General features: G+C 34.3%; 1 protein-coding gene across 1 annotated transcript in view; it reads left to right on the top strand.

Annotated features, from left to right (window-relative positions):
• Positions 1-22,858, top strand: part of SEMA3E (semaphorin 3E) — a 220,421-nt gene that overhangs the window by 172,534 nt on the left and 25,029 nt on the right. The window contains exons 6-13 of the mRNA XM_081101912.1: positions 6,832-6,951; positions 8,633-8,775; positions 9,775-9,889; positions 10,550-10,619; positions 14,137-14,281; positions 16,610-16,832; positions 19,264-19,355; positions 21,592-21,633. Coding sequence (XP_080958038.1) covers positions 6,832-6,951; positions 8,633-8,775; positions 9,775-9,889; positions 10,550-10,619; positions 14,137-14,281; positions 16,610-16,832; positions 19,264-19,355; positions 21,592-21,633 — 950 coding nt within the window. The remainder of the gene's footprint in view (positions 1-6,831; positions 6,952-8,632; positions 8,776-9,774; positions 9,890-10,549; positions 10,620-14,136; positions 14,282-16,609; positions 16,833-19,263; positions 19,356-21,591; positions 21,634-22,858) is intronic.

Here is a 22,858-nt window from a genome sequence, read left to right as displayed (position 1 = left end):
TTAATACCTACCACATCTGAGGTGTACTAACATTCATGTTACATGTTACTAGTTTCGGGGGGATAGACCACTTTAATTTGCCCTGTACCTTTTAATACCACTTTGCTTTGAAAGTATGAGCTTTGTGGTTGGGCTATTTTTAAGATACTCCTTAAATTAAAGACTTGCTAACAATTATTTCAACAAGTAACCACCAATAAGATATTTCACACTCACTAAAATTTTCTTTTTATGTTATTTTTTTTGTCCTGTATTACTATTTTCAGGAAATAAATCGACAAAAGTTTACAGCCACTGAAATTTTCTTCCTGCACTTTTATCTGTAGTAATGAGACTTTCGTGAATATGTCTCCTCATTACAAATTCTGTTACTTAAAGGTAGATGTTGATTGAATGAAAAGGAGTTGAAATACATGCAGGGAAAACTTAACTGATTATTTCAAGCTCTTAATATCATTAAGACCTTTTTAATCAATAAATGTTTATTTTAAATATAATTCAGAGCAGAGTTATAAATGGATCTCTTCCCACAAAATATAACTTAATAATATAGAAAAATAAATTTAAAAAATAAACGAAGGTAAAATATGTCTTTGTAATTACAGCCTCTATAATTGTAACAAGTGAACGTGCTGGCTTGTGTCTTGAATTCATTGCAACTTTATAGAAACTTAGACTTAAAGTTGCTCCCTTACCATGTTCCCATCCCTAAAGAATATCTGTAATTTCTTATCACAGACTGCTGCTCTCAGATTTGGCAGAATGCCAGGTATCCACATGCTCACTGTTGCTTCTGGCCATAACCATGAGTCCCCAAGGAACTATTTGAATACTTTGCTTAAGGTTTCTTCAAAACAAAATAAAAAGTCATAAGAAAAGAAGTTCTACCCTTCAATTCCCCATTGACATCCTCTCCCTTAGGAATCTCGTTTGACCATGTCAGTATCAATCTCACCGGTTTGCCACCAAGAAATCTCAGGGTACTGCCTTGGGTGCTGGCAGATGCCAATAAAGAGGCTCAGAACATTTTCCTTCTTCATTCAGGCCTCGGGAGCCACCTTCTTAACACTGATAGCTAGTGCTGGTGATCTGCCAAAGGAAAACAAACAAAAAGCCTGCACAGCAACTACATAACGAAGAACAAAACACAACACATTCATTCCCATTTCAGCATTCTAAGCAAATTGAGGGGGAACTGGGATGATGGATTATGTGGATCATTTTTACCCGTATTTATCTTCCGAGTGTGTTTTGTTTCTGTTTGCAGTTACACATGTCATAGTCATTCTGCCAAATAATGCATCTAAAGTAGAATAATTTTCTAACAAAATTATATAGTTCAGTTATGAAATGAGGCAGTTAAATCAGTCTTTAACCGTCTGCTTTCCATGAGGCAAATGTATTTCACATTAGATTTGGAGACATTTACAGCATAAATAGAAGAAATGCTTAAGTAAACCGTAAGAAGATAAAGAGGGCATGAGAAACTACCGTGAATTTTTCTCACTAAACAATTGAGATCGATATTTTCAATATGGTGAGTAAAGTCTCCAATTGGCTGATTAAAAAGTCCATGAACAAAGCAAGTGGAAAGTTCCATAAAATATTAAGGCAATGCAGTACTCTTAACTAACCCTTCAAATAGAGCTTGTATTATTTAAAAAGTATTATATACAAAATTATTTTAATTATGCATTTCAACTTATAATTATTTACAGTGGAATTGTTTCTATATATTGCCAGGAGTCGATAGCTGTATCATTTTTTCATATAAACAATTTAGTGTAGACACAGTTTTTGGAGGGCTGAAAGTTTTGGGACAAGTAATAGAAGAAAATAGAATCCTTATATTCATGAATGAAAATAATTAAATAACAAGGCCTCTTGAGGAGCAAAAATTCAAGGAAAAACTCTAACTCATATAAATACCTAATAGTTTTTTCTTTTGATATTTCCCCCTGAAGAAGTTTTGAAAAATTTAATGTTATCCTGAGTTTTTCTCATTGTATTTCATCGCTTTCTTTATTTAAATACCTAAAGAGGTTTGGATATATTCACTTATTAGTTCACTAGGGGCCTGGTGCACAGATTCATGCACATTGAAAGGAAATTAGTTAGAAGAAATATTTTAGAGGCTGGGGAGGAATTGCAGGAGAACTGCAGGGAGTGTCCAGTCCATTTCGTCCAGTCCCCATTGGCTGGACCCCAGCAGCAAGCTAACCTACAGGTCGGAGCATCTGCCCTCTAGTGGTCAGTGCACGTCATAGCGACTGGTTGAACAGTGGAACAAACAGTTGGACACAGCATATTAGGCTTTTATTATATAGGATTGTGCCATTCGTTGATTCAACAAATGTTTATAGAGTGCTTTCTGTATTCCAGACACCGTGCAAGGTACTGGGTACAAAAGAATATATAAGACACATCAAGAAGTCTGCATTCTAGTGAGGCATAATGTCAAACGTATAAGGAGTTAAATAAAATATAGTCAGAAAGCAATATGATGGACATAGGCTTGGGGCTATGATGATACTAAGCTAAGATGATACTAACAAAAGTTTGGTCATGGAAGGATTAAGGAAGAAAGTGGGCAATCGCCAGGTAACTGGGAGAAGAAGTAGGAAAGGAGGTGAAGAATTTCAGGCAAAAGCAACAAGACAAAACAAAAAAGGGGGAAGAGGTGTGCAACAGAGAGACCATAAAAACTTAGCAGCTCAAGAAATCACATTAGATCTCTCTGATCCTGCAGATACTGAGACCATGAGACATTGAATGGTTGTGCCAAGGTCAAACAGCAGATTTCGATCTGGAGGCTTAGTTTGCCAGGTTTCTTGTCTCTGTACATAGAGACTATTGTTGAGCATGACAATGATAAGTGACAGTCACCTGTCAAAATACCCTGCAGATGTGCTTTATTTTTTAATTATAACCATACCTGACCATCTAAAATCAACAAAACAGCAATTACCAACAGAAGCTCATACGCTAACAATGGAAAATAACATGGCATAAAAATCAAGTGGTTATATATATTCAGAGTATCAAGATAGATTATATACCAGTTTTTGGCTAAGCTAATAGTTATTAAATATCATGTCTCTATAGACATAGGACACCAAAAGCTTGGGTAGTTCTGATATTATCATTGAAACTCTAAAACCTATTTTACTATTTATATGGCACTATTTTCTTTTTAATTCATGAAAATGTGATTGATCCAGATGTTATTTTTGCTCTCAGTAAAATATCTACATATTGGTTCACAGATTTTCTCTAAATTATGCCAAATTGTTATAGTTTTAAAGTAAAGTTTTCACCTGGAAACTATATATTTATTATAAATACTATTAATTATAATGATGGTGACTACTTTTGCTCATTTAATTACTGTTAGGTAACATTTGGGCCTAAACTTTTATTCTAGTTTATTATTTTTCATTAGAGTGCTTATTTTTTCTTAGGGGAGTATTTGACCAAATGTCATTATTATCTGTTACTAGGGATTTATTTTGTTCTTCACATTGATAATAAGATATGAAAGGAGAATCTTTTCCTTCTGAGGAAAATCTAATGTTTCTAGTAGAAACACATTTGGTTCAGTTTACATAGCATATAGATTTGAGCACCTGTTTAACTTCTTTGAAGTTTAAGTCATACAGTTCATATTGTGTTATTCGAGTTGTTCACAAACTATTTTCTTTATCTGGATACAAAAAAGGGAAATTGGGTAAAAGTGGTAATATATCATCTTTTATTTCTTTGTGCAGAAAACCTGCCCTAAATATAGTATTTTTTTGGTATCATAGGGTTGCCATCTAGTGGCTCTTGGAGGTACTTGTTTGTTAACTTTATGGAATTTACTTAATTTTTTTTCAAAGTAGAACTTTGATACAATGTCCGAAATTGAGCGGAGTACAATAAAATTGACGAGAACTAATATAAAGATTAGTTTCCCATAATAACAACAATTTCAGGTATGAAAGTTCTAGGAATATTTTAGGGAATTAAATATTTAAAACTTATGAAATAGAAAACTCATGATTTTTAAGAAAGCTTGTCCTCCTTATACATTAAACATTCAGCCCAGTCCATATTAGAAAAATAAGTGACATTTAGGAAAATTTTAGAAAATGGCCTATTTATTTTTAGATGAGAAATGTAATCAAGTATAATAATTAGAAACAAGCTACATCAAAAAAATTCTCACTCTAGAGGTTCAATAGTTAACTCTTTTATGGTCAACTCATTCATTAATGCCATAAAGATGATGATGCCCAAGGCCTTTTAATGAATTCAGCATGACTCTTATCCACGTTCAAGGAGTGCAGAATCCCACGTATGCTTCATATCCCTCACTGCTGAATGCATTTTATCTCAAAATACTTTCTCTTCACTTTTGGATTTAAAATTTCAGGTGAAAACAGCACTAGTTACTTTGACATAAATTATGTTGCTTACTTCCCCCTTCTATTACCAAAGAATATGTTTAAGAGAGTTGGGGTTTTCTTTTTGTTGTTGTTGTTAATCCTCACCCAAGGATATTTTTCCATTGATTTTTAGAGAGAGTGGAAGGGAGGGAGGAAGGTTGGAGGAGAGAGAGAGAGAGACAGAGACAGAGAGAGAGAGAGAGAGAGAGAGAGAGAGAGAGCGAGAGAGAGAGGAAGAGAGAGATAGATGTGAGAGAGACACATTGATTGGTTATCTTCTGCAGGTGCCCCAAGTGGGGCTGGAGATTAACCTGCGACCCAAGAATGGAGCTCATGACTAGGAATCGAACCCTTGACCCTGCAGAGCACAGGCCAATGCTCTAACCACTCAGCAACACCAGCCAGGACTAAATAATTTTGATAGAATTTTCTCTATCAATTTATATTTTCTTAAGTCTAGATGTAAAGCATCTTTGTTTTTCACTTTTTCTTATTTTTCTTAAACACCTCTCAGCATACAGGGTAAACTCAATTAGTATAGCTATTTTATGAAACTTGTTATCTTGAAAAAATTTAAATACAAAAAAAAATTGAAAGAGAATAAGATTTATACCTGTATACCATTTACCTTGATTTATTAATTATTAATGTTCTACCCCAGTTGCTTCTCTCTCTATCTTTCTTTTAAATAGTATGTATAGTTTAAAAGTAAATTTCTTTGTGAGAAACATGTATTTATATTCTATACAGTTTTTAAGTATCCATAATGAATTTTGAGAACAGTAAAACAGAGTTACTTCTCCTTTTTGTAAATTAAACAGTTTATTATAATTACATTTATAAAAACTTATCTGTCTTAAGTCTTTGAATTCAACTTATATCTCATTATTCTATTTCTAAATCTGGTATAACAAAAATCTTTATTTTTTTTAAAGAGTATATTAGTTAACTCAAGTTGAAAATGAATTTCCTTACAAAGTGTCCCATTTATAACTTAGTTGATTACTTTTCAAATCTTACAAATATATTTAAGCTATTTAAGTTTTTTAAAGTTTTAAAGGATTCACCTTGAAAATAATGTAAATTTTACATTATGTAAATTTTATTGTAAAACTTATAAATGTGACACTCAAGTTCTTTCAAACTTTGTTTACATACTTGGGTCAAATTTTTGTACCTGTTCCTTAAATAATCCAAATTCTAAAATTGAGTATACAGCTAACATATATGAAACTGGAAATAGAGTTCATTTAAATTCTGTTAAATTTTGAGGCACTTTACATGCCATGTGTACACATTCCAAATTTAACAGAAAAGCATTAATACTTTAAGTGTAGTGTATTCATCATCTCTGTATTTTTATATTTGACCACAGTTATATGACACTCATTAAGAAAATAATTTTAGCACCCTAAATTGAGGTGGCTATTTCCAATGATCTGCTATCAGTTGCTTCTCAATCAGAGATTAAGGGCATCAAAGTTGCAGAGGCCCAGACCAATCCTCTGGCTTCAGTGATGAGCACACGGATTACCTTTCGTTATCACTTTGGCAAAAGAGGACTCCTAGTCCTTAGGCTTGAAAGGTGTGGTCTTTCGGGGTTCCAGTTATATCCTTATGTTATTTTTCTAGTTGTTGAACTTTTTCTTTCTCGTCTCATAAGCTATTTGAATGTCTTTCTTTCCTGCTATCTCCAAAGACACATTGTCATTTCTTGAGATACTGCATACGTTTATGTATTCCTCAGTCTGATTTTAAGTCTGCAACCTCCACCGCATGTCGCAGCTAACTTCATCCATTATGTTGACTGATCAATTGAATTATGAACTCCATAGCTTTACTATCTAAGCAACAAACTTACAAATTAAATGACAACTAGTTGGATAGTATACAACTTTGTCAGACTTGGCAGTTTCCACATTAAAATCATGTTGATGGAAACAATTTCCTGTTACAAAATGGATTTGAGTTAGCTGACTCACATAAAATACCAATAATAATCATCATAATAATAAATAACATAATAACCTGATGATATGAAGGTTAAAAGAAGGTTAGTAAAATAAGATCAAACCAGGTTATTTGTGAAATGCTTATGCAGGTCTGAACATGTGCCAGTTACTCTTTTAAGTTCTTTACTTTTAACCCTTTTGAGTGTTTTCATTTATAAATGAGGAAACTGAGAGGTTAAACAACTTACGCAAGCTCACACAGCTGGTAAGTGGCAGAGTCAGGATTGAAACTGACAGACTGACTATACCATGCATGCCCTTGACAATAACAATAATTTCATAAGGTTGTATTCATAGTAAACCTAGATGTGGTTTTATGTAATTGGGGCTTACACGTGGCCCTCAGATCCAGAAACAAGCACTGACTCTTTTTCACCGATGTCTCCACGTAGGCAGCGAACTGTTTACTGGACTCTACAGTGACTACTGGGGCAGAGACGCTGCCATCTTCCGGAGCATGGGACGACTGGCCCACATCCGCACCGAGCATGATGATGAGCGCCTGTTGAAAGGTAGGTTTGAGGAGAAAAGAGTATGTCCATCGGAATTGAACACAAGTCTAGAAATTATGGAGAATTTGCCATTGTGATGAAAATAACTCCAAATGTAATTTATAGATTTTAGGGGGTTTAAAATTTAGGATTTCTTAAACCAGTGATATTTGTGAACTAAAATATTATATACTAGAGGCCCGGTGCATGAAATTCATGCAGGGGGCTAGGGGGTCACCTCAGCCCAGCCTGCATCCTCTCCAATCCGGGACTCCTTGGGGGATGTCTGACTGCCGGCATCCTCTCACAATCCTGGACCACTGGTTCCTAATCGCTCATCTGCCTGCCTGATCGCCCCTAACTGCTCCCCCCACCCTCTCGCTAGCCTGGTCACCCCACGCAGCCTGCTGTTCAGTCATCTGTTTGTCCCTCACTAACCGCCCCCCCCCCCGACCTGGTTGTAGGCAGCCATCTTGTGAGAGTGTGAGGGTTAATTTGCATATTACCTTTTTGTTATGTAGGATGATATGTGTAAATTGTTTTATATCAGAATGATTTGCCTTTATTATAAATCTGTACTACATTTATAACAGTGTTTAGAAATCAGGATTGAAATGGAGAAAACAAAGCAGATATATGAAAAGTAAAATCTTTTACCCAATAAGTTGTTTTATCAATTGGTATCCTTTTGGATGACTTGATTGCTTTGTTTGTTTTAATTGGATTATATTGCACTTTAGAGAGAAACAAAAAGTTAGGAAAATCACTAGCCATTCATTCACACATAATTATTTGTAAGGAATATTTTAGCACAGTGGTACAACCGGGGATTAAAATGTCATTTTAAGATGAGCATTTTCATAGTTTTCAGCTTTTTTATTAAGGTTTAAAGTGCATAGTATCATTAGCACTATGTTATTATTAAAATATTTGACCTACCATATCAATCAAAATTCACTCACATCTTTTATTTTTATTTATTTATTTTATTGATTTCAGAGAGGACGTGAGAGGGAGAGGGAGAGGGAGAGAGAAATAGAAACATCAACGATGAGAGAAAATCATTGATCAGCTACCTCCTGCACTGGGGATCGAACCTGTGACCTGGGCATGTGTCCTGTCTGGGAATTGAACCGTGACCTCCTGGTTCATAGGTTTATGCTCAACCACTGAGCCATGCCAACCAGGCAATTAACTCACACCTTTTAGACCACAAACACGAAAACTCAAATTTTCTATCTTAGCATTAATATGGTCTTCCATGAACTAGGCTACTATATAATTCATGAATTTAAGAAAAGACTTATTAACTAAAATATTTACATATATTTACATTCACTTTTTATGTCTGGGAATAAATTATTTATGGAGGCTACCATCATGGTCTTATGGAGGCTACCATCTGTCCTTTGAATGCATTTCAAGTCTATAATGTATGGTGTTCAAATTTTTCTTCACCTTGACTCTTTAATTTTCCAATTAAATTGTCCTCTAATTTTTTTTAAAAACACAGTTTATTGCAAATAAAATGGAAATATCTTCATGATTTTTAGTGTTTAAAATAAAATTTTGAGGAAAATATTTCATTTCTTTATAAATAATGAAAGTTAAACTGAAACTTTCATGTGATATATTATTGATTAAAATAACTTATTTAGTTGTAATGACTATTTCAATTTTCTTTTATTTTTTCCTTCTATAGAACCAAAATTTGTAGGTTCATATATGATTCCTGACAATGAAGATCGAGATGACAACAAAGTGTATTTCTTTTTTACTGAGAAGGCCCTGGAGGCGGAAAACAATGCCCATGCAATTTACACCAGAGTGGGGCGACTTTGCATGGTGCGAAATGCATTTCTCTCTCATTAAGCTTGCTTGTCTCAATTTATGGTCAGGGCTTTGTTAATGGTATAGTAGGTTTCTACTTTAAAATGTATTCCACTATTCTGTGGGCTGCCTAAAATTTATATTTACAATCTAATCTTTATTTTTCAGTTAGTGAAAGTTTTCTCTTAGGAGAGCTTTGCATTTTGTATAATTTCCCCATTTTCAAAGCAATACTAAAGAAATAGTCTGTAATTAAGCTGTACTTCTTGCCTCACGGAAGTTTGAGCTCCATTTTAAAAAAATAATTTAAGCAAAGTATTTTTAATTTTCTTAGTCTACATTCTAAGCAGTTTACATAAGTATGTTTCAACCATGCAGTTGGTTGATTCTGTAGAAAAAAAACATCTGTAGTTTGTTGGATATTCAAATAGGTTGAGAACATTTAAAACCAATTGAAGTAGCAATATATATTGAGACAATGCTAATAATATTGCACATGTGAAGGTACTCTGATATTTAAAAAGATATTTAATGAGTATTTTTAAGAAGAGATTTGTATATATGTCATTGTATACACATGATTTATGTGTTTACAAATATATTTATATATTATGTGTTTGTGTTTATGTGTGTATATTTAAGTTCTCATTTTTAAAGGAGAGAAAGGAATGTATGCTTCTATGTTTATGTGATAAGTTGTTTATTTCTCAATAAAATAATAAAGATTACTGTACTATAAAAGCCACTATTTTATTTAGGAGAGACCACTCTATTAACATTGTTTAATACTTATAAAGTATATTTAAAGGACTAGAGTGAAACTACACTGACCAGATAGAATGTGCAAACCTAAAAAAAATAATATTATGGGGAATTGCATCTGTTATTTGAAATTTATGCTAAATTTTCCGCAGTAAAGGAAAAATCTATAGGTTTGTTTAATACTGCAAAATCTCTTGTTGCTAAAAGCTCTTTAGGTACCCACTTACCTGCTTTTTTTGCTTTTTTTCACAGAATGATGTGGGAGGCCAGAGAATACTGGTGAATAAGTGGAGCACTTTCCTAAAAGCGAGACTGGTTTGCTCAGTACCAGGACTGAATGGAATTGATACATATTTTGACGAACTAGGTAAATATTGGGAGAATTAAATTTAACTCACTGATGTATATGCCGCTCTATAACCCTCACTGTCTCTAGCACAGATGAAAAGTCTGCATTGTTTGACTTCTATCTGTGAGCAACTTTCTGTTCTTTTTATTTTTATGTTAAATCTTCACCCGAGGATATTTTTCCATAGTTTATTAGAGCGAGCGGAAGGGAGGGAGGAGGTGGGGAGAGAGAAACATCGATGTGAGAGATGAGAGAGTTACATCAGTTGGTCACCTTCCACATGTGCCCTGACCCTGACCCAGGCCAGTGAATGAGCCTGCAACTGAGGTACATGCCCTTGTCTGGGAATCAAACCCATGACCCTTTGGTCCAAAGGCGGATACTCTAATCATAGAGAAAACCATCTAGGGGCACGTTTCTGTTCTTTTCATTTTGGCCAGCTCTACAGAGTTACAGGACCAAAGAGAGACCCTCTCATTAGCGAGGTAGCACTGCTTAGTCCTTCCTTGAAGCTCAGCTCAAAGTCATGCTGAACAGCCAAGTGTTTCACTCTGTTGGGAGTTGGTCATTGCTGTATGGCCGTACATGAAAATTTATATCATACAATCTATAATGATTTTCTTTACATGCAAAGAGGACTAAAAATACTAAGTAATGTAATGATCTTTAATTTTTCAGAGGATGTTTTTCTGCTACATACCAGAGATCATAAGAACCCACTGATATTTGGACTCTTCAACACTACCAGGTGAGAAATCGGTGTGGCCAATAAAAGCATTCTGAAACAAAACGTGCCTTCCTCTTTGCTGTGTATCTTACTTGGAAATACGATTGACCTGTTGTCTTTCTCATTTCTCTGTTATCCTATGTTTACGATTGTTCTTTCATTTTTAAAGCCACTATCTCAATCCAGATCCTGATTTGTTTTTTCATCCTCACCTGAGGATATTTTTTTCCATTTCTTTTTAGAGAGAATGGGAGAGAGAGAGGGAAAGACAGAGAGAAATACCAATGTGAGAGAAACATATCTATTGGTTGTCTCCTGCACGAGCCCTGACCAGGGCCTAGGCCAGGGAGGAGCCTGCAACCGAACCCAGGACCCTTTAGTCCACAGGCCAACGCTCTATCCACTGTGCCAAACCAGCCAGGGCAGATCCTTACTAGTTTTTGTTTGAAGTATCCCAGCATCTTCCTATGCACAATATCCTAATTGTTTCCCTCTCTGATCCACAGCAAAGTGTTTTCGTCATGTAGTTTATAAGATATGTGTCCCATGCTATAGAGCAGGGGTTCTTAACCTTCCTAATGCCGCAACCCCTTAATACAGTTCCTCATGTTGTGGTGACCCCCAATTTCATTGTTACAAGTTGAACATAATTAAAGCATAGTGATTAATCACAAAAACAATATGTAATTATATACGTGTTTTCTGATGGTCTTAGGTGACCCCTGTGAAAGGGTCGTTCGACCCCCAAAGGGATCGCGACCCACAGGTTGACCCACAGGCTATGGAGTCTAGGATACATTTTTATTGAGGTATCATTGGTTAATAATAGCATGTAAGTTTCCAGTATACCCCATTATAATTCAATATCTGTATGCATTACAATGTGCTCAATTCCAAAAGTCTAATTTTCACCCATTACCATATTTGACCCCCTTTACCCAGTTTGCCCTACTCTCCCCTTTCCCCTCTGGTACCCACTATTTGGTTATCTGTATCTATGAGTTTGTTTTCAACTCATTGTTTGTTTATTTGTTTCTTTTTTGTTCCACATGAGTGACCTCATATGGTTTTTGTCTTTTTTCTGTCTGACTTCTTTGTGAATTTGATTCCAATGGCAAGGAAACAAATAGAATAGTTCTTTTAATTATCATATAAAATTTCCATGTCAGACTTTCAAAGCTCTCTATCAACTGTTACCCACTCCGCTTTGGAACTCTTTCCTCCAAGCTCTCTGATGCTACTTTGACAGAATCCCAGTGTCTACTAGTTCCCATCATAGGGTTTTATTTATCCATTTCTCTTGCTTCAAACAACTTTCTCTTTCAATATTTGCCGATTTTCACCTTCAAGAAAGAGTCCTTGTGCCCTGGCCTGTATGGCTCAGTTGGTTAAGCTTTGTCCCATGCACCAAACAGTCACTGGTTTAATTTCTAGTCAGGGCACATGCCCAAATTGCTGGTTTGATCCTCAATAGGGTGCGTGCAGGAAGCAGCAAATCAATGTTTCTCTCACACATAAAAGTTTCTCCCTCTCTCCTTCTCCCTTCAAATCTCTCTAAAATCAATAAAAACATATTTTTTAAAAAAGAAATAGTCCTTCTTTCTTGATCACAAAGCATGTTATTCACCCTTTACTCTGGTTGTCCTACTTCTATGTAGAGTCACAGAGAACACATGTTTGAAATTTGCCTTCTATATTTTAATATAAATAAGCTGCTCCTGTTTAGGGCTTGTAATCTATTATTTTTCTTTTTTATGTTTTTATATTTTGTATGATTTGAAGAGTGCTGGGAAAATGAATCAAATAGTTGTTCACACATGCTGATACATGCATGAAAAAATATTAGAATCAGTTTGGTTAAAAGTTCATCTATAATTTTCCAAGTGTCTTTCCAAATAAGGCAGAGTGTAGGTAAGATGACTAGAATGAGATATAAGGACTACACCTCAATGCTCCAGAAAGGGATCAGATGATATAACGTATAATTTCTTTTTTTGCATTGCATTTGCCTTAAACTGAGATCTAATTGTGTTGAACTTACTTGCTTAGTGTCTCTCCGCAAAGCTTTCCTTTAGTTTTTAGCAGGTGATTTCATATGCTCACTTTGAAAAAAATAAATAAATAGTAAAGCTCTTTGGACAAGTTTCCTGCCATTGTAAGGAGACCTTTTCTTCAACAGAGACACATGGGAACAATTTTGCTATCAATTGTTCCTTGATGCAAAGAAAAGTGGTTAATATAGATTGGTAGCTATCACAGCCCATAGAAAATTCATAACTTTTTAAAACTTCATCTTCTCCCGTAAGCTAGTGCAGAATTTATGCATTGCCTGATAATTTCATGGCTTTATGTGATAAATACAAACTATAGAATAATCAGTATAGTTTTCTATGATTTAGTATGATCAGTTTGTAAGCTACTTTCCTAAATGATAACATAATAGATCTGTCTAGATTTCAAAGATAAGACATTATTTTCTTCCATAATTTCAATGTTGACTATTCAATAAATACATAAATCAAAGAAAATGATTTCCCATCTGTTACCTAGTGTAAGGGTTGATATTCGTAGCATGGTGATCAAAGGTTTATTGCCACATGAGTTGGGAGACTATCTCTGCTTTTCTCACTATCATAGGCATTTCCAATTGCTTCAAGGTGTGCTATAAAAGGTGTGAATTGATGTCCTAAGACAGTAACATAACTGCTGTTCTGCAGGTGTCTCAGAGTGTAGGAACTGTTCTATTTATAAAGAACTTTGCATCTTGCAAAGCACTTTCACAAACATTATTTTGATTCTCACAATGAGGGGGCTGGGGAAATGTGAGAATTCATGCAGGTCATGCAAACTAAGAAAAGGGCCAGATTTTTAAAGCACATCATTTAAAAATGTACTTTTGTTGAATTTTATTACATGTGCCCCCCATAAAACTTGTCATACTTAGTCAACGGCTATCATTATGCCTTACAAGTAGAAATTTTTATCTAGAAAATAATTTCAATTGCTGCTAGTTTTGAAGGTAAAGAATCTGGGCTCTATATAATTTAAATAATTTTCTATAAATTAACCTAGTTTAGTCCAGTCATCTTTCTACTCTAGCATTGTTTTGGAATATGGAATAACATACAAGGCTATGAAACCTTAAAATGAATAATTCAACTTGGGAATGAATCTTTTAAAATATTAACTTTAAAATATTAATCTTTTAAATATCAAAACAAAGAATTATCTTTCTTAATAAAAATGATAAAACAAAATATAAAATTTAATAATAACAAAGTGAAGTGACACAACTATGTACTTTTATGATTCTAACAATGTCATTTTCAATTTATTATAAAAATAAGCATAGAAATATTAAGTTTTAGAGTTTTAATACTTGAAATATTGCAATAGTAAATATTTCTAGAATATTCTATGCTTAATTGGTTGACATTTCTTAACCAAAAGACTTCATTCTTATCTATGTAGTCTAGAGGGTTTGACTAGGTGACCTCCTAGTCACTTCCATGATAGTAATCATCTTTTCTTTTTCCAGCAATATCTTCCGAGGACATGCTATATGTGTCTATCATATGTCTAGCATCCGGGCAGCTTTTAACGGACCATATGCACATAAGGAAGGACCTGAATACCACTGGTCACTCTATGAAGGGAAAGTTCCTTATCCAAGGCCTGGTTCTGTAAGTTTGGGCATTTAATGGAGTATTCTTATTTTTTAAAGGCTTTTAGAAATATTTTGTTCACTGTTTCAGATGTTTTACAAAACGTTGCATTACACAGTTAAATCCTACACCTAAAATACATTTCACCACTTTAATGGCAAAAAAAAATCACTTCTTATTTCTAGCTGTGTCCTTGTTATTTAAAGGAAAGAATCTATGATGGGTACATCTTAGCAGGATGATGAACTATGTATTATCATGGACATTTTGGCTAAGTAACCCCAACTAACATTTTCTTTTTAAGGGTACTGGTGAACACAGAAACATCCCATCAAAGGAGATTAGCATTCCTCCCAGCCTCTTCAGAAGAATTAGTGCCACATGTAATTTCCAAGCAGGAGACATTTTTGTATTCTAATATTTGGGTTCTAAGTTCCCTAGGCCAAATGGTCTCCTAGACCAGTGGTTCTCAACCTGTGGGTCGCGACCCCTGAAAATACATCCTGCATATCAGATATTTACAATACGATTCATAACAGTAGCAAAATTACAGTTATGAAGTAGCAACGAAAATAATGTTATGGTTGGGGGTCACCACAGCATGAGGAACTGTATTAAAGGGTCGCGGCATTAGGAAGGTTGAGAACCACAGTTAGATTCTCACATTAGCATATCTAAAAGTAGCTTTTTCTCTGCCTCTTCAGGACCCTCAGCATCTCATTTACCATTCTTGCTGGCTCCCAGGAAAAAAGTGTCCATGCAAAGAGGTGTAGCGAACAGAAAGTTCCACTGTCTGCCTCTGAACCGGTGCTACCAAGGTTCCCCCTCACCAGCCATTCAGCTTATGTGCTTTTAATTGCACACGTATCTGAAACCGATGATGGCAATGGTGATGGTGATGATGATGACGATTTTTGTATCAAGTATCCTGTGTGCAACTAGGATGGGCAAATGTATGATCGTTTTATGTGCTATGTGAGCCATGCCGAGCACTTAATTTGTCAGCGAGTCAAAATCTGTTCTTTTAGGAGCAGCTGGTGAAAACCCCTCACTATGCTGATTCCACAAGTACTTGCAAATCAAGTAGAAATCTTTCTGCAGGGCCAAAATCCAAAGTGGAAACAAACCTTACCTCCATTAACAAGTGTAAGGCTTTGCCATTTCAATCACTCCCTCTCACTAGCTTAAAATTATGGCTTCCAGTAAGATATAAACTATATTTTATTTCACTCTATTGATTGAAATTACAATTTAAATGGAGAAAACCCACTTCTGTGGCTTTGCTGGAACTGCTTCTTGCAACCACATGGTATTAAAGGAGATTTGGAGGAAGTGACTGGTTACTGAATCGCTTCCAGGCTGGTCCAAAATGTTTCCAATTATTTATCATGAAAGTATACACTCAAGTGAAAAATTCAGGCCAAATTAAGAAATGTGGCGTCAATTTTTAAAACAAACCATTAAAAATGCCCTCTTTGCAGAATCTGATTACTAAACTACTGTATTTATACTGTAAAGTGGAAAATTTTTATCAAGATAATCATTGCAATTGCTGCTGATTCTGGAGGAAAATATGCAAAATGAGGGAGCGAAAAATGACAAGCATGATTCAACAGCTAAAGGTATTCCAAGAAGTAACCGAAGGTGCTGCTGTTCGTTTATTTTTAGAGGCAGTGATTAAGGAACTGAGACATGTGTTAGCAAATATTTCTGGCTTTCTCAATTTATTCTGTCTAATCCATTCAAAATAATACAAATTCATACAGATTATAGGAGAACAGAGGGTTTTTTCTTAACCAATCATGATGGAATTTGAATAGGTTTCTGTGTTACAGAACTAAATTCTATAGTCAGTGAGCCAATTGAAGCCATCACCAATCATATCATCGTAGTCTCCAGAATGGGAAAGCTATTTTGTGCTGTTGTGATCCTTAATTTGGGGAGAAAAAAGATTTTTTGCTTTGCTCTGAACGATACATTACCTTCAAATTTTAATTTGCACTGTGAAAAAGTTAATTTCAGAAAACAGGGAAAATAACTACAATATTTATGATGTTATACATTTTGACCACCTTCAAACTAAACCAGGATTAAATATACTTTACTTTTCCAGGATTTCACTATTCTCTGTGCATTTCTAGTGTTGTATGTTTAAAGTAATTTGGAATCTCCTTGCAATTTTTAATGTAGATTTCATTTCTGTAGTGAAGAATATATCCTTACTAAATGTTTCTAAATGCAGTTAATCAAGCACATACAGTTTTTCTAATTCTTTTCATAAATTGATTTTAAATTTGCTTTTTAGGTTTAAGGTCAAAAAAATAATCTCATCCACTTGTATTTTAGTGTGCCAGCAAAGTGAATGGAGGGAGGTACGGAACTACAAAAGACTATCCCGATGATGCTATCCGATTTGCGAGAAGTCATCCACTTATGTACCAGCCCATAAAACCTGCCCATAAAAAGCCAATACTGGTGAAAACAGATGGGAAATATAACCTGAAACAAATAGCAGTGGATCAAGTAGTAGCGGAGGATGGCCAATATGATGTCTTGTTTATTGGGACAGGTAAAGAGATTAGAAAGACTTAGAGATAATCAATAACATTATTAATATTTTAAAATTTATCTTTATTATTGAAGGTATTACAGATGAAGCTCCCCTCACTCCCCCACCCCCCCCCACCCCCCCACACACACACTGAATCTCAGAGGGAAAGGAGGGTGGGAAGAGATTAACCAAAGAACTTATATGCATATATGCATAACCCATGGAAACATTATTAATTTTACACTACCTAACATTTTTTAAACTACCTATCAAAAAAACAAAACAAAAAAAAACTCCTTTTGATCCATTAGCCTATTACACATTGCTTATTTGCTGCAATGGAAGAGAGGTTTGGTGCAGTTACAGCACCTAATTTGTGATACATGGTCAATACTTAATACATTTAAACAAATGAATACATGAAGGAACAAATCACTGGTGTTAGTAAACAATGCCGGTTCCAAGTAGAACTTCTCATAGAGGAAGTAAGGGCTGTATGTAGATGGTTCTCTTGCCATTTCCCAGGTCCGTTGCCAACTCTGGCTGCTTGGTAACATCTCAAGATTTTTTAAACATTTAGGACAATCATTTCACCTAAACCTATAATCACAGCAATGTTTATCAGGCCCTATCAGAATCAACCATTTGTACCAAACAGGCCAAGTGTTACTCATAATGGAGGTAAACTTTTAGACCAAAGCTATAATATTCTGCATTCATAAAATAAACTGTAACAAAAATGCTAAAAGTAAAATTTCAAGTAAATATAAAATTACAATTAATGCCATACATTAGATTTAGTGGAAGAGAACTTGGAATCTTTTAGCATTCAGAGTAAGATGTAGCAAATTCTGTCAAGTACTTTAAAATTCTATAGTCATTTAAAAAGCTTCTTAAATGATCAATTCTTTCTTTTTTTCATACTCATCATAGTAACTGCTACTGCAGTTGCTATTTAGAAGAGTAAGCATTCTACATACATAACTCTAATCAAAGACATATTATGTTAAAGAGACATTGCATATGACCAGATCAGGAACTGGGATCTGATATGAATATTGGTACTTGAGCTTTTGCAGTCATATTCTTTGAAAAAGGCAAATATTTAAGTAAGGAAACATTCATCTAATTTCCACAAATGGATCTCTGGTGCTGGCTATATTTTATCCATTTATTTTAGGAGAGTAATGTTAATAATATGTTCTGCACTGTGGGATCAAGATTAACAAAGCATCACATTTCTTTAACAAACTTAAAATTACCTGTCCATGAATTCAGTCTTAGTGACATCCAACAGAGAAAAAGAAGAAAGAAAGAAAAAAGGAAAAGAAGAAAGGAAGGAAGGAAGGAAGGAAGGAAGGAAGGAAGGAAGGAAGGAAGGAAAGAAAGAAAATTCATTCTATAAGCAAGATCATATTTGATAATCATGGAAAAAAGTATGTTGATAATCATGGAAAAAAGTATGTTATTTTTAAATGTCCTGGAAAGTAGTCCAAGAACATTTTTAGACATACTTTCTTGTTAGATTAACCAAAGCTATTTGAAAGAATTTCAGAAATATCAGGAATGTACTTATGTTATCATGGAAACCATGTTTAAGTCACAGATGTAATCATATTGTACCACAGCTTTTCAACATAAAAGAACATAGTTAATGAATGTGTGAGGAAAAGCCCACAAATGATAGTTATTCCCCAAAAAATTTCCCAGGCACATGCTTTAATATTCTCTAGCTATCTACTTATCTATCTATAGAGAAAGTCCTTATTGCAAAATCACTAGTGGCAAATTAATAATTTGAGTTTAATCTTGGTTTTTGCTTGATGTAATAATTGTGGGATATTTATGGAATATGCTTGGCCTTACAATTTATGATTACTTGTATTCCTTTTAGTATACAATACAGGTAATTATTATTTTTTTTATTTTAATCAAATATTATTAACCTAAATATGAGTTGATAAGTTTTGAACAAGTTGTTAAGTACCACAGAAATTCTTAGATCAGTAATTCCAAAGTGATTTTTTTTTCTGATTTATTTCCAGCACTACACCAAATTATTTTTACAGGCAAATGAGTGTTGTTTTGACTTTTTCATTGTAAACAACGAGTGCAGAATATCAGGAATAATAAAAATAAGCTATAATTTAAAAATGTGAATATAAATTTGCAAAATTATTGATAATTATGGAAGCTAAATGATTAGTGTCGGAGGGCTCATTATACTATACTCTCAATAGTGTGTACTTGACACTTTTCTAATAAAAGTGTGTGTGTGTGTGTGTGTGTGTGTGTGTTGGTTCCTAAGATTTAAAGTAAAGTTTCTTAGCAGAAATGTAGGTTCAGGTAATGAATTTTCCTTCATCACATATGGTTTTGAATTGTTTGAAGACTAAATGTGACAAAACTTCTAGTTTATCTCTCTCTCTCCCCCTTTTTTCCCATACAGATAATGGAATTGTGCTGAAAGTAATCACAATTTACAACCAAGAAACAGAATCAATGGAAGAAGTAATTCTAGAAGAACTTCAGATATTCAAGGTATTTTTAGTAAAAATAATTCAGCCAACATTTATCCATTGCAGACAATTCCAAGTGAGTTGTAAATAGAAAAGACATTATGTCAATTTTTTTTCTAACAAATACGTTGTGGATTTGGAGTGATTTGAAGTGAGGAATGATTTAAAATCCTGGTGCATCTATTTTATTTTCAAAGACTTCAAATAAAGAGGCCAGTAATTACCTAACATGAGAAGAATTTTAATGCATGGAGTGTGACTTAAAGAAATAACGCTTAAACCACATATGAATTCCAGAATGATTATTGCAAAGTTTCATCTTGTACAAATGTACAATAAAAACTGACAACTAAAACATAACAGTAGGTTTTATACTGGGGACACTGTGGTGTGATAAGCACATTATAGCATATCAATTATCCAGAATTTACTATAAAAGGAAAAAATTCAAAATAGTAATGGAAAGATTAGACATGAAAATACAATTGTATATATGCGCACACACACACACAGAGTCAAGTCTCAATATTTGTGGCAGTTATATTCTTTAAAGAGACTGTAAACACTGATATAGTAACTACTGATCATTGCTCCTAGGGAAATATTGATTAGGTTCCCATGAGTCTCCAGTCACAACTTTTTGTCAACTGATCAATATATAATGTGCGTTTTTTGTTTAAAGCCACCTTATTTAGTGTATACTGTTGATCAGCTAGCACTGAGCCCATAGCACTATAACTTATGCCTGAACAGAGTTAATGTAACACACGTATTTTCGCTATAAGGCACAACACAGCCTTTTGGAGCTTAGGAACCCTAGAGAGCACTTCAGCACTGTGTTTAGGGGCCATTTTAAACATTGAAATCACCAACAGAAAGCACAAAAATGTGAAAAACGTGGCACCAAATAGACCATGAAAAGGACGCTTGTTTACAATGTGAGGGCTGAACCTAGAAGGCAGCTTGGATCAACCTCAGCTGGGACTGTGCACATTGGGCAACGCAAACGTTTTGCCTCGCTGCATACACATGTCCATGACTGCAGAGCACCACACATATTGATATTGAGGTTACAAATAAGTTTTAGCAAGTAGGCAAATTTGCAGACACACAATCTATACATAATGAAGAATGATTGGCTGTCTATGTATGTAATGAACATATACCAAAATATTTTATGGATGAAAAACAGTTCATTTCACCCTGGCTGTCTTGGAGGTTAGATTCCCCATAACTAAACCCGAACCTAAACATGTTTCTGTTTCAACCAGCTTAGCTATGCTATTGTTTATTTTTCCTATTGGACCTCTATGTAAGAATTCATTTCACATTAGAGACCATAATGCTCATAGTAACAGCATCCACAACAGTATCTTGTTCATATTAAACCTTAAGAAATATTGTTGCCTGAATGCATGCATACATGCATTTAGGATTCTTTAGTTTAAATTTTTTTTTAAATTGACACATGAAATTTTCTCTTTCATAACATAATTCTTCTAAGGGAAATCATCCACAGAGTGAAACACACCTGCCAATTGCTTCTCCACTTGCAGAATTGATCAGTTTTGTGGTATTCCTTAAAGACACTCTGGTCTTAATCACCATCCCTAGAATAACACAGAGGCTCTCAAAGCTATGTTCTAGATCGTACTTTCACTGGTACAAGTTGTAAACATAGAGGTTATTCATCATGTTCAAAATACTCTGGGTTCATTATTATTAACCACAATAGCTCCAATTAAAAAGTATTTTGTTTAGGCTTGGGATAAGTCAATTAAAGTAGGTTTACATCTATAATTACGTGACATTATTCCATAATTTTTACTAATGTTTTTGGCTTATTAGCAATAAGACTTGTTCAAAGACATAATAACTTTTACTTTTAATGATTCAACTACTTGTATAAGAAAGAACACTCTGACTTGATTGCTCTATTTAAAGATACTTGAGTTTCCAAAGCATGAATAATATTCAAATGCAAATATAAAAAGTACACTTAAGAACAAATGGTAAGCTGCTTAAATTATCCACTACTTTTCTCAGCTACATATCTGTCCCACTACTTTAGAAAAGGTTTTTAAATAGAAAGCTGTATTTTAATATTGTATTTGTCTATCGATTTACTAAAATGAAAGCTATAGACTTCTTGACATAGAACTACTCACATATTATATGATTTTAGGTGATTGATAACCATAGTAAGGTATGTACCTATATTTTCTTTCTGAAAAAGGCAACTTTTTTTAATCTTTCAGGATCCAGTTCCCATTATTTCTATGGAGATTTCTTCAAAGAGAGTAAGTTGTGTGTGTGTTTTCTATGTCTGAGTTAAAGTCAAAGGATAAAGAGCTTATATCTGAACACGTTCTTATATCTGAAAAAGTTATAGTTTTATTCTGAGAAAAATATGTAGTGATTCACATGTAATATATTTTCTTCTTAGACAGGTAGACTTGAATAGATTTACATATACAATTACAAGACATTATTCCATATATTCTCGCTAATGTTTTTTCAAAAATAATAGTAACACAAAAGGTTTGTACAGTGAAACACAAACCTCCCTTCCATTTTTTAAAATATATTTTTATTGATTTCAGAAAGGAAGGGAGAGGAAGAGAGAGATAGAAACATCAATGATGAGAGAGAATCATTGATGGATTGCCTCCTGCACGCCCCACACTGGGGATGGAGCCTGCAACCCAGCCATGCACCCTGGCTAGAATGGAACCATGACCTCCTGGTTCATAGACTGATGCTCAACCACTGGGTCACGCAATCCAGGCCCTCCCTTCCATTTCACTGATACTAGTTTCTGGTATAAATTTCTCATATACAATTGCATATATTCTTCATATTTATTAGTAAAATAACCTTTTATGTTTAGAAAAATGGGAACATGCAATGTTAATTGTTCTGCTACTTGTCCTTTTTACTTGCCAACATATCTTTCAGTTTATTCCATGTCATTCTATGTATGTCTACATCACTCTTCTAAATGTTATATGTCGATGTACACTCTTGGTGGGAATGTAAATTAGTGAAGCTACTTTAGAAAAAAGTATGGAGGTTCTTTAAAAAATTAAAAATAGAGTTACCATATGTTTCAGTAATTCCACTTCTGGGTATATACCTGAAGAAAAGGAAACCACTATTTCAAAAAGGTATTTGCACTCCCCTGTTCATTGCAGCATTATTTCCAATAGCCAAGACATGGAAACAACCAAAGTGTCCATCAAGGGATGACTGGGTAAAGAAAATGTGGTATACACTATGTGTTAGCATTTTAGAGAGTTCTGTCCATAAAAATATGGTTCAGCCATAAAAGAAGAATATCCTGCCATTTGTAATAGCATAAATGGCCCTTGAGGGCATTATGCTAAGTGAAATAAGTCAGAGAAAGACGTGGATACCATATGAACTCACTTAGATGTGAAATTTAAAAAAAAAAAAAAAAGAACTTATAAGTACAGAGAACAGATTGATGGTTGCCAGAGGCATGGGGGCTGAGCAAAATGGGTG

This window comes from Myotis nattereri, assembly GCF_964212035.1.
Source record: "Myotis nattereri genome assembly, chromosome: 11".
Lineage (NCBI taxonomy): Eukaryota > Metazoa > Chordata > Mammalia > Chiroptera > Vespertilionidae > Myotis > Myotis nattereri.
The sequence above is the reverse complement of the archived record's forward strand: the minus strand, read 5'-3'. Positions and strand labels throughout refer to the sequence as shown.